General features: G+C 43.3%; 1 protein-coding gene across 2 annotated transcripts in view; it reads right to left on the bottom strand.

Annotated features, from left to right (window-relative positions):
- RMI1 (recQ-mediated instability protein (DUF1767)) overlaps positions 1 to 12,369 on the bottom strand; it is an 88,092-nt gene that overhangs the window by 19,915 nt on the left and 55,808 nt on the right. For both annotated transcript variants that reach the window (XM_087396725.1, XM_087396726.1), the window contains exon 5: positions 8,805 to 8,956. In XM_087396725.1, coding sequence (XP_087252851.1) covers positions 8,805 to 8,956 — 152 coding nt within the window. The remainder of the gene's footprint in view (positions 1 to 8,804; positions 8,957 to 12,369) is intronic.

The raw sequence follows: 12,369 nt of genomic DNA, 5'->3' as shown, positions 1-12,369 counted from the left end.
CCATAAATATGCTATAAAAACACTAAAAAGATATTGCCATATGATATAAATGTGTTAATAAGTAATTATATATGCATAGTATTATTACATTGAGAGTGATTATGAGGAATGTTTCTTAAAGGAATCAACACTTTTTTAAGGTAATAACAGGGGTACAAAGGGATGTCTCTAAATAACAAAATTATGTTGTGTAAAAATGAATGAGTGACTAGTCTGTATATTTTTATGATAAAGGGATCTAGTTTTAGTGAAAATAAAAGTGTAAAAACCATGTTTCCTAAAGAAAAACATTTTTAAAAATCTCTTGAAAAACACGCTCGGATAAACCTGCTCATAGGTTTTTGCTCATAAAATTGACGCATCCCCCACGGTGCCTGGCAGCAACCCAAAAAGGTATTTGCGCTTAAGCCACGACTGTTACAATCTCGGCATTGGGATGCCTCTACTTCCACCCCTAGTCAGGCCTCTACCCCTGCTGATAGCCTCACTTCTCGACTCTGGGTTGATGTGCTCAAGAAGGGCATTCCTGTATGTGACAATGATGAGGACGATAGAGCTATTGATCCAGGAGGCCAGGTGGACGTCGATGTCATGGCTGAGGCCTGACAGCTTATACCTTTACTATGTTTCTTGGTTCAACTGTACATATCTTCTTTGTCTGCTTCAATTACTTGCATTACATACAATGTTCAAGGTCTTTGCAATGTCAATAAGTGGAGACTTTTTTGGCACTATGTACATAGAATGCACCCCGATGTAATTTCCTTACGGGAACACAATCAACACTTCTTGGCTGGCCAACAAGGCCACTTTGCTGGTTATGACATCTTTTATGCTGGTACAATGCACATTTCCAAGGTATGCATGCTAGTGAAACATGATATGCAGCCCATGGTTGCTCACAACGACCCCTAGGGTCGATGGATGGTAATCAGATGCATCTGTCATGCCGATCTTTATGAAATAGCATCGGTTTATGCCTCTCAAACTTCTGCGACAAGAGCTCAAAAATGGGCCTCCCTCAAGCAATATCCATGGCTGTCTAATGCTTTTTTGTGTGGAGACTTTAATAACTCGCCTGCCATGCAAGACAACACCACTCATCGTTCTCATATGATCCCCACTGAGCTTTGACATTGGGAGGATATGCTTTCTTTCTTGCATGCAAAAGATTTATGGCTCTCAACAAGGGATAGAGATATGGGTTATACATACCGTCACAATGCTTTTACTCATTACTGGGCTCGACTTGACAGATGGTATTTGTTGCATGCTTAGCAGTATGCTAGTTTCACATGTGCATTATGGGTTGATCATTCCCTCTTGCTATCTGATCACTTTCCAGTATGATTGACATTATCTATAGCACGTTTGACAGATGATATGCCTTTTTTTAGTCGTCGCCTACTCCATGTTAATAGTGCTTATTTGCTTCATCAACAATTTCAGAACATGGTGAGAGTGGCTGTCCGCCCCCTCCTCTTACATGCTCAGGAGGACATGGATTTTGCTTGGATCAGTCTTGCCCATCGCTTGCAGGCTGTTATTCAAGATTATGGACGGAGTCACATGGAAAACCTTAGGCTTAAGCTGAAATGGGCTCAATCTCACAAGCAACAAATGGATGTAATCAGCTCTTATAGGCAGCTCACCTCCTCTGAACAGGATTCTTGCACTTATGCGGTTCATATCATCCATCAAAATGATCTTCGCAAATTCAAGAAGTGGCGAATCCGAGCTCGCATGAAACCCCTTTTGGATAAGGGCTGCTCCTCCAAGGCCTTCTTTAAAAGCCTGCATGCGGATAGGCAAAAGGAGGATATTTGCAAGATCAAGCAGGATGATGGCACCTGGACCACCTCCAAATTAGAATTAAAATCACAATGCTCTAGTCATTTCCAGCATCTCTTTTCTCCTCAGCCTGATTATTCGATGCAAGTGAATGCAGCTAGGTCTCAACTTCTTATGCATGTTCAGCCTATATTGTCTCATGCATTGAAGCAGCCATTTATGCTTAATGAACTAGATGATGCTTTGAGTCATTTACGTAAAGGCAGCTCTCCTGGTTGGGATGGATTGACTGTTGAATTTTTCCATGCATTTTGGGGTGATCTCAAGGACACTCTTCTTCTTATGATCAATCATGCTTGGGCAGAACAATCTCTTCCCCCTTCTTGGAAACATGGCCTTGTCAAATTGATCCCCAAAAAAAGGTTGTGTGAGACAATGGCTGATTCGCAGCCCATATCTCTTATGCCAGTCATTTACAAACTCATTGCCAAGATGATTGTCCTTAGGGTTCGATTTATCTTGCAAGCAAGACTTCATCCCAGGCAGTATGGGTTTGTTCCCAGAAGGCAGATTACTAACAATATCTCCAATGTTTTGCTTGCTATTGAGTATGCCAAATATTCTAAACAAGATGTTCTCATTCTGCAAGTGGACATTGCGAAAGCATTTGATACTGTCCATTGGGATTTTATTTCTCAGACTATGCATAAATTAAGATTTGGCCCTCGGCTCGTCCATATTATTTACTGGTTGTATTCTCATGCCACTACATAGTGTCTGATTGGTAGTGGGTTGTCAAGGACATGGACTATGACCCGTTCAGTGAGACAGGGATGCCCTCTTAGTTCGCTACTGTACGCCATTGCTACTCATCCGTTATTGTTGCATATGGACCATCTTGCAGATACAGGACAGCTTCATCGCTTGCAAATTCCAGGGGCACAGCCGTTTCTTGCACAGGCATATGCTGATGATTCATATTTCATGCCCAGGAATTCTCAAAGTGACCTCTCTCATTTGATGCATACTTCGAATGATTTTGGCATAGCTGCTGGACTGCATATCAACTTTCAAAAATCGAATCTTCTAGCATTGAAAGAAGCTGATTGGCATGCACTTCTCTGGCCAGGCCACATTATTTCTTCCCATACCATTGTGAGGCATTTAGGGTATCCCATTGGCTGGAATATTACCCCTCAACAACAGCTCAAATGGGTGCTTCAAAAGATTAACAAGAAGCTGGAATACTGGCACTTGTCAACTTGGCCTCTACATGTTCGACTTCGGATAGTACAGTCTATCATTATGGCATATGTGCAATTTTATTTGCCTCTTCTTCACTGGTCTTTTAAGCATTTGGCTTCCTATATGTCCCAGGCTATGGAGATATTTTGGAAAAGCAAATCTCACAAAAAGGCTTTGCGACTACTTCCCATGCAGTCTGTTTGTTCTCCTAAGACTCATGGTGGACTGAATATTCTCAATCTTTAGTTTCATATGTTGGCAAGAAAGAGCACTATGATTGCTGATTTCTTTCAGCAAAAACAGCCATGGGCTATTATGTTAGCAACTACGTGTGGAAACATGAAGTCCCATGCATATGGGCATTGGATTACAGATCACTCGGAAGCAATCATGACCACATTTCAGGGGAAAATTCCTGGCTGTCCTGTTTCTACTGCTTTTATTCATGATTGGAAGAGAATTCTCTCTTATGCTAAATGGTCAAGTGCTTCCTCCCATCATGGTAACTCTCTTCGTTTGGAAAGCATCCATTGGAGCAAGGTGTTTGAATCGCCTCTTGCTTTACAGGCACCTATTAAAGCATATAATCTTATGAAATTGGGCATAAGATTTGTCGGAGATGTGGTGGATCAACATGGTTATGTGCTTTCATTTCCACAAGCTTGCAGGACATTCCCCTTGGGTCTGCATCATAGGCCCATTTGGAGAATACTTACAACTATGTTGCAGCCATTTGTTCCTCTTCCTGTTCCTGTTCATGTTCTTCCGTTGTGTTTGTACAGGACAGATTACTAGACTGGAATCTGACTTCCTTGTCTCCTGCCACCTGTTCACTTTCAATGCATAATTTGACATCCTCGATGGTCTACAGATTTCTTCTTCCACAGCCATGGATTGATAAGCATGCCAACACTCTTTGGAATTTGGATAGGCCTTTATCTTGGTGGCAATCAAAACTCAGGAAAATTTGGAAAGCTAAATTGCCATTGAAACAGAGGCTTTTCTTTTGGAGATGTATAGTGGGAGCTTTTTCCATTGGGGTGAAATTGGAAGCACGTCGTATTGCTTGCTCTTCTTGCCCCCGTTGCTCTCATCACCGTGAGACAGTTCCCCATTTGTTATGGTCTTGCCCGCACTCTCGAATATTGATCACTCATGTCTCTCATTTGCTGCGGCTTCGGTTTCCCTCTATCAGATTGGGGAAACTCTTCTGGATGTTTGAAAGCTTCTCATCTCAGATGTCTCCATTCCTCCTTTTCTTTCACTGGGCTCGCTTTTGGGTACTATGGACTATTTGGACACAGAGATTGCATTTTAGGATGGGACAACAGTTTCCTCAGGCATATGCTTTCTTCAGAATGTCCCTCAAGCAATCTTTATATGATAGTTATGCAACGACGGACTTGGATGCCACTAGCCTTCAAGTGTTTTCTCACTGTTTTTGAGTTCTTTCATTAGGCTCTCTTTTGGAGTCTAATGTCATGTACATTGATTTCATGTTAATTTTATAGTTACTGGTTTCACCAACAAAAAAAATGTGTGTGTGTGTGTGTGTGGGAAAGGGATGGAGACCTCCTCCTCCTTTGCTCTGGCATCCTCTATTCCCTCCCTGGTTTTGCCCGTATAGCCCCCGTCTTCTACCTTGCAATCTTAATCGTCATCCGTACAGCTGCCGTCAACTGTACGAAATTTCGTACAGCCCGTACAACCCCCCCGACCCTTGCAGTTCTCTGTACAGCCTTCGATTCAGCTCCCATGCTCCATACGGCATTCTATACAGCCACCACTTCCACTCCAGCCCTTCATACAACCCTCTGTACAAGTACACGCAGTGCAAACAACCATACCTGCTTCATCCGTATCTAATCCACCTGCTCCATCCGTACCTACAAAATCCATACAGGTTTCCACGTCCGTACAGCCCATACAGTCTGTACGGCCATATATACAATCTGTACGATCGTGGTTTGTTCATTGGATTTTGCCCTTCTGGTTTCAGGACTTCGACACGATCAACAGTTTGGAGTCTGTCTCTACTTTATGGGCAAGGTTCTTTCTGCCGCTCATCTTCGTCGTTGGGCTGAAGCCGCAATGGGTCCGGATTGTAATTCCTGCTTTGTCTTTCTGGGCAAAGAGTTTTATTATGCCCACGTTTCTTCAATTGATGTGGTGGAGCGGCTAGTCAGTCGTGCTGGTGTTCCTGGGGCTGGTTTCTTTGCTTATGTGATGCCCTGGGATCCACTTTTCGATCCTTCTCCTATCCTTCTGACTCACTGTCCGGTTTGGATTACTCTCAAAGCCCTGCCTGTGCCTCTTCTTCAACATCTTCCTACTCTTGCAGTGCTTTTGGGAAGGCCTCTTCATGTTCCGCGATAGGAGTTCTTGCAAGCTTCCCGTGATGTTCGCCCATGCCATCTACTTTGGATCTTGATTTGGGATTTGCCCATCCGATGCGCATCAGGCTGCATTTTGCATCTTTTCCCACTGCATGTTATCGGTGCCAACAGGCTGGTCATTTTGCACGTGATTGCCCTTCTGCATCCAGGCCCACTCCTCCTGCTCCTTCTTCAGCTGTCAAGGTTACTCTCCCTTCTCCTCCGGTTTCCGCTATGGCTTCTTTGGAGAAGCCTTCTTCTACTGCTCCGAAGCACTACTAGAGGAAGGTAGATAAATCACAGGCCAATCTTCCTCTTGCTGAAGAAGCTCAGGATTGCACCCCTGTTGAGCACCATCAGTCTCCTTCTCCTCAGGATATGGATGTACCCCTTGCAAAGGGGATTTTACAGGATGATCTGCATACTCTCTCTCAGGTTGCTATCCCGATTGAAGCTGAAATGATGAGTCCTGATTTATCTGATGCAACTCTTTTGTCAGATGCTCCTTCTTCAGAGAGTACAGATATTGATCCAGTTCCTATGTCTAAGAAGACTGTGCCAGAGTCTCTTTCTGTTCAAGATGCAGATGTTTCTTTTTCTCTAGAGTCTTTTCATCCTATGATGCAACAGGTTTTTGACCCTCTGATTCAAAAATTCCGGCTTCCAGCTTATATTAAGAAGAATCACAAGGGCCAAAAACAACTGGCTTTTATTGATGGTGTAGTTTCTTCACTGCATCAATTTTTACAAAGCAATAATCTGAAACTGGAGTTGGGATCAAGTGGGAACTCACCGTAACCGAGATCACCAAAAAGGTAAACCTGGGGTTGGACGTGCGAATATGGGATTTTGATTCTCCTCCAGTTTGATCTTGTAACTTTTTACTTGGCTGCCTCATGGCTTTTACTTTGAGGCTTTACTTGTAAATTTTTCCTTTGTACTTATTGGTGGGTTTTTACCTCTTCTTGGGGTTTCCCACACAGAAATAAAAGATTTCACTAAAGAGAGAGAGAGAGAGAGAGAGAGAGAGAGAGAGAGAGAGAGAGAGGATGCTGGTGATTTTTAATATCCACAGGGTCTACATGAACAAAAAAATACAAGTAGTGCCAAGCGTTTTTCTCAACATGAGAACAAAAAAAGAAATCTATTGTCTCTAAGAGATTCTCTGCTACATGGCACAAGGCATATTCAGCCTTCTATCCTTGTGTAACTCTCACATGAGAGGCTTGATTTCCCTGTATACGATCCATCTCCAAGCTTTCTTGGCTTCCCTCACCTTCTCCAGTTCTGTTGTGTTTTGTTTTAGTTGTGTTGGGGTGAGGTTCTTCAATGTCCATAGTTTGCTTTTTTCAACATGAGTGCCAAGCGCTTTTTTCAACATGAGAAACAGAAAAAGAAATCTATTGTCTCTAAGAGATTCTCTGCTACACGGCAAAAGGCATCTTGAGCCTTCTATCCTTGCGTAACTCTCATATGAGAGCCTTGATTTCCCTGTATACGATCCATCTCCAAGCTTTCCTGGCTTCCCTCCCCTTCTCCAGTTCTGCTGTGTTTTGTTTTAGTTGTGTTGGGGTGAGGTCCTTCAATGTCCGTCATCCATTTCCCTTCTCCATCTCCAAGATTCTGACTGTCTCCCATGGTTTCAAGAACTAGTCTTAAGTGTTTATTTTCCGCTTTTTTACTCTTGCGAAACAACAGTATGATCAATTATGGGACTTAGTATCCAGAACATGCTGTAGCCTTAGTAGCAACATTTCTACAGCCTCATTCTTGCTTCCCATGCTAAATTGTAAATAAAACTACCACTTCAAAATTTATGGGACAGGGATCTCACATGGATTCAAGCAGACACCTTGTTCACAGGGCACTGTTTCTGGCAGGCATTGACAGTAGGTATAAGCAGTCGAACAGCTTCAAAACAGCAGCCATCAACCTCTATTTGACAGACAGACCTCTGTCGAGTGCTGTTGGCTGGCTAACCTTCTGTTTGTGGTGGATCGTTTACAACAGCCATTTAGTACTGCCTCTTTGGAAAAAAAATCTCTCTTCACAAACAAAAATACACTTTGCAAAGAGACACATGGCTAGCAGGGTATTTAACCTTCTTCCCCTTCTCATTGGAGGCATCAGAACGCACTAAAATCAGCAGCAGACCGCTGGCTACAAATCGCCTTTTTGGTGCAAAAGCCTTGACAAGAAAGAAAAATCTGCAGATGCAGGGGTCAGCATTGCTGGACCTTTTGAAGCAGGTTTATGTTGCCTCTTCCTTAAGCTCATGCTAAAATAGTCAAGATGCAGGGTTGAGCATTGAACATCTGCACCCAGTTTGTTGTTTCTGGTGACCAGCAACAGCATTGGCCTCAATCGTCACCAGCTTGGCAAGCAACAGGTCAGCAGTGTCTCAACTTGTATTTTCCCAATACATGAACTAACTCCTGGGTGAGTAATCGGGGTGTGCTCAGCTACTAGGAGTGACTATGGTGATCGTAAGCAAGATTTGTGTGCATGCGTGCGTGCGTTCGTGTGTGTGTGTGCATGCACTCGTCCTGTTCCTCTTCCTGCCTTGACCTCCATCAAAGCCTACAGGCTTCTTCAGCCTGCTCCATGGATTCAGCAATATGCTAATTCTCTGTGGCATATAAGGAAGCCCCTCTCATGGTGGCGGAAAAATCTCCGGATATTATGGAAGTGTCAAATGCCATTGAAACAAAGACTTTTTCTTTGGAGATGTATGACAAGCACATTGTCAGTGGGAGTCACACTTGCCAAACGTCGCATTGCACCATCCACATGTTTAAGATGTTAGGCTCCTTCAGAGACTGTTCCTCATTTGCTTTGGCACTGCCCGTGTTCTAGGAACCTCCTCGGGAGAATTTCAGATCATCTTTGGCTCCGTTTCCCGAGTCACAGATTTGGGAAACATTTCTGGCTCTTTGGCAGATTTATGAGGTCTTTGTCTCAATACTCACTATTTCTCTCTTGGGTGAGATATTGGGCTCTTTTGACAATCTGGAATGAGCATAATTTGGCATTCTTGGGTCGGCAGATTCACAAGTCATATGAATCTTTCCGAGCCTCATTGAGGCAATCCTTATATGATGCCTGCCATGAGGGTGATATGGATGCTTCTTGCATAGAGCTTTTCTTTTTATGTTTCTGATCTTTGGGATACTCTCCATTTCGGGGACCTCCCATCATGTAAATTTATATGCATATAAATATATTGCACTAGATATTACAAAAAAGTGTGTGAGAGAGAGAGAAAGAGAGAGAGAGAGAGAGAGAGAGAGAGAGAGAGAACCAGCCCATAGTGATTTTGTTCAAGCTCTAAATGCCGTTAAATACAATGCATGCCCATTAAACTAAAATGATCAGTATTAATAAGCGAGTAACCTTTATTCTCCCACAAATGTTTGCACTATCAAGCTGACTTGAAGACCAATTTTCAAGCAGCAGCGCCAAGTAGGTGAATGTTGAATCTGGTGCTCCAGTACCTTCAGGATTGCCTGCTGCATGATGACTATTGTGGTCACTATTCACAACACCTAGACAAGAAACATATTGCCATCAGTGAATGAGCATGTTCCCTAAAAACAAATTGATAGGACCTATACATCTTCAATACAATCAGTAAAGGAAATGCTGAAGATTAATTGCTAGCCTTAACTTTGGTTAAATGACTGTTACTCGAAATTCTCTGGTTTATTTATACACTTCTTCCTTCCCACAATAGATTCTCTCCCTCATAAAGAATCTCATTCAGCAGGCTGAGGATGACCACTCATTCTGAACTACCTTCTGAAGGATAGAAACACCCCCAAGGTATATATTATAACCTCAAGAGGCAGGTCAGTACTGGCATCCTGGTCTTGACTACAAGTTGTGCAGATCACATCTCTAATTTCATCCCATGCAGAGCACTCTATCCTGCAGCATCCGGAAAGGGAGCATGGAAAAAAACATCATGGCATTCTCTAGTTCCAATCAAATCAACTCAGAAATTACCTATTTCCATTTTCACTCTTGATTTATGTGGACCTCATGATACTATGACCTTGAATTGTTCATAGGTCAATTTAGGGACCTGGATTATCTGTGCTGAAGTCCTCCAAATCTCCTACATAGTGGCTGCAGGTATGTGCCTTGAATTACACTAGCAACGTCATCTGCAAGCTCACCATCAAAAAGTTCTTTGTCATTCCGTAGTAGAAGATCAATCCACGAATATGAATCTACGAACACGAAGTGCTAGATGCCAACCCTAACAAACTGATCTGGAATTTTGAAATCTGTCACCTCGTGTCCCCTTGTAAGGAGAAGAGATGCCCGATGAGTTGGTGCAGTACATGAGCTGAATCTTCTCTAACTATCCAACATTGAAAACGAAGCTGTTTTCGCTACTCTAGAGGCTTCCCAGGTTGGTACTGTTCCAGAAGCTGCGCATATTTGGATCTGTCAAAAGTTGTCAGTGGAGCTGTGCTGAATTGCAGCATCACCTAGATTGACTGCACAGATTTGGCTGTTTCCTACTACACCAGAAAGACCTCAAAGGCTGTGCAGCACCCAGGAAGGGTTTGGAGACTTTAACAGAACAGCTATCTAGTTTTTGGAAATGCACAAGTCTAACTACAGCAGCGCAGTGTGCGTAGTTGGTGGATTCTACATCAGCTTTAATCTAGCATCAAGAACATTTGCCATCCTTAGCACACCAGGCACAAAACCATCTTACTGCAGGTGGGTTAGCAATAGCGAATCACGATAACGATGCAGAGGATCAGTTCACCTGCTGGTTGAATGCTGACCAGCATTCTGAGGGCTATGCACAATGGCCTGAGGCTGTCCCGCATCTACCCACTTCCTAAAGTGGGTGTGAATCCTACCCATACCTTGTACATTCCAGTTAATAATCCTCATCTACCAAGGAAAGGTCAGTGAAAAGGCTTACCCAACCTCGTAATGGAATGCACCCACAAGGTTGAGAAACTCCATCAGAGAGAGGATCCCTTTGAGAAAAGTAGCCTGCTGCTCTAACAAAGAATCACTGCTCCCTGCAAAATGTCTCTCTCTAGGTGTCTTCTAAACTCCTGCAACATTAGGGGAACCATGATTCTGGCTTCAAGAGGCTGGAGCTAGAGCTCTAGTTCAAAGAACCACCTTTGGTAAGGTCTAAGGGACCACCTCTAGCGCAACAGCACTCTTCATAATCAAGAAAGGCACCGTATGATGCAAAATGGTCAAAAGTCCTGCAACTTGAGAAGAATTGTGATCCTGGCTCCAAGAAACTAAATCTAGAGTCTGAGAAGTCAAAACTGGCAAAGTCTAGGGGACCACCTCTGGCACATTGGCATTCCCTATAATCTATTCCTATAGCTGAGATCCATGAGAATCTGATAGTACACCATCAATAAAGTTGCCAACATGATCCTGATGAACGCTTGACTATGGACCACAAGCAACAAAATGAGAAGACAAGCAACAAAACAAGTAGGCAAGATAGTTCCAACTCCAGACTCAACTGTGTCAACAAGCATTGTCATCTGAGGAGAGATCCCAGTCCTTTGCAAGGGATGCAAATGGATTTAAAGCCCAAGGAATTGGAGGGGGGTCCTGATGTGCTGAGTGAGGGCTTTTCGATCCCACACCTTAATCTAGATAAAACAAGAGCCTAAGCTGGGGGGATTTAGTTGAGAGTCTAGACTCTTGGGACCATCATATGTAAAGTGATCAAAATGCTTGCAAAACATGGCACTAGTTATGGTACCCTATGACATCCGTCCTCTACCTAAAGAGAGGAGTGTAAGGTGTGGGGAGGTATGTGTAATCATCATTGCTTGCAAAACCTCGCACTGGTTGTGGTATCCTATGTAATCAATCCTCTGCCTAAAGACAGGACTCTAAGGTATTGGGAGGTATCTGTAATCATCGAGAAAGAAAGAAAGAAAGATGGATGTCTGCAGGAGCCCTCATGGGCCTATGAGACAAAGTACACACCAAAAAGAGCTACTACATCTCGGACTGTCAAAGAATTGGGGAGTGCACATGGCAAAACTACTTGGGAGTGCATATAGCATCTTCAAAATTATTATAGGTTAGCTATGATCTACTATAAAGATTATCAACCTGCAATTACATCAGGTTAAGACTGAGAGTCATTGGGTCTCGACTTGAAGTCTCTAATTAACGCTTTCCCACCTCTATAAAATAGTCACTCTCCTTACTTCCGCTTTCTTCACTTTAGTCAACTCTGCAATTCTTGCTTTGAGCTGAGTCAAGGTAAGCTCCTCTGAGATCTATGTCTTGGTGCCTCTCAGCTTGTTAGTTTGCTTAAGAACCTTGCTCCTTGCCATCTTATCGGTGAAAACTACCCGTGCTTGTGCCCCCTTTTGGAGGGCATAAGATATGCCTTCTGAGTCCCACTCAATCTGCAGGATTGTATCCTTGATATGATCAATCGTTTCTTTCATGCTCCCAAACCAACCCTCAGGCAACCCTCCTATGCGTATAACCCGGGTATTGACAGCCCTGGTTTCTTGTTCTTTTACCTCCTCGTAGATGTCACATTTGTTGATTTTGTTGTCCACTGTTGCTGTGAGTTCCTGTTTCATATACTTGAGCTGGGTGGTAACCATTTCTTGTACCTTAGTTGCAAGCTGTGGTGCAGACACTGCTGCATTGTGTCACTGCATTACCTCCTTGATTGCTTCATGTTTTCCATTCTTATCCATGTCAAAGACTTGGCGACACGTGACGTACTCAGATCAGTAACTGGGCATTTCAGCCCACTCCAGTCTTCAGAACAGCATCCTGGATGAAGAGCAGAGGAGTGGCTGAGAGCAGCAGCAGAAGTTCTCACAGTGAGTTCAATCCAGGGTACTGCATATCTCAGCCTGTAAGGGCAGATCTAAGTGCATACCTTGAGTGACAAGGGGAGCACAAGATTGCCAGAATGAGTAGCAAG

The sequence above is a fragment of the Dipteris shenzhenensis genome, chromosome 25 (genome assembly GCF_047967505.1).
Source record: "Dipteris shenzhenensis isolate YYH24624 ecotype China chromosome 25, Dip_SZ_1.0, whole genome shotgun sequence".
NCBI classification, from domain to species: Eukaryota; Viridiplantae; Streptophyta; class Polypodiopsida; order Gleicheniales; family Dipteridaceae; genus Dipteris; species Dipteris shenzhenensis.
Note: the sequence above shows the minus strand (reverse complement) of the source record. Positions and strands in the feature narration are given on the sequence as shown.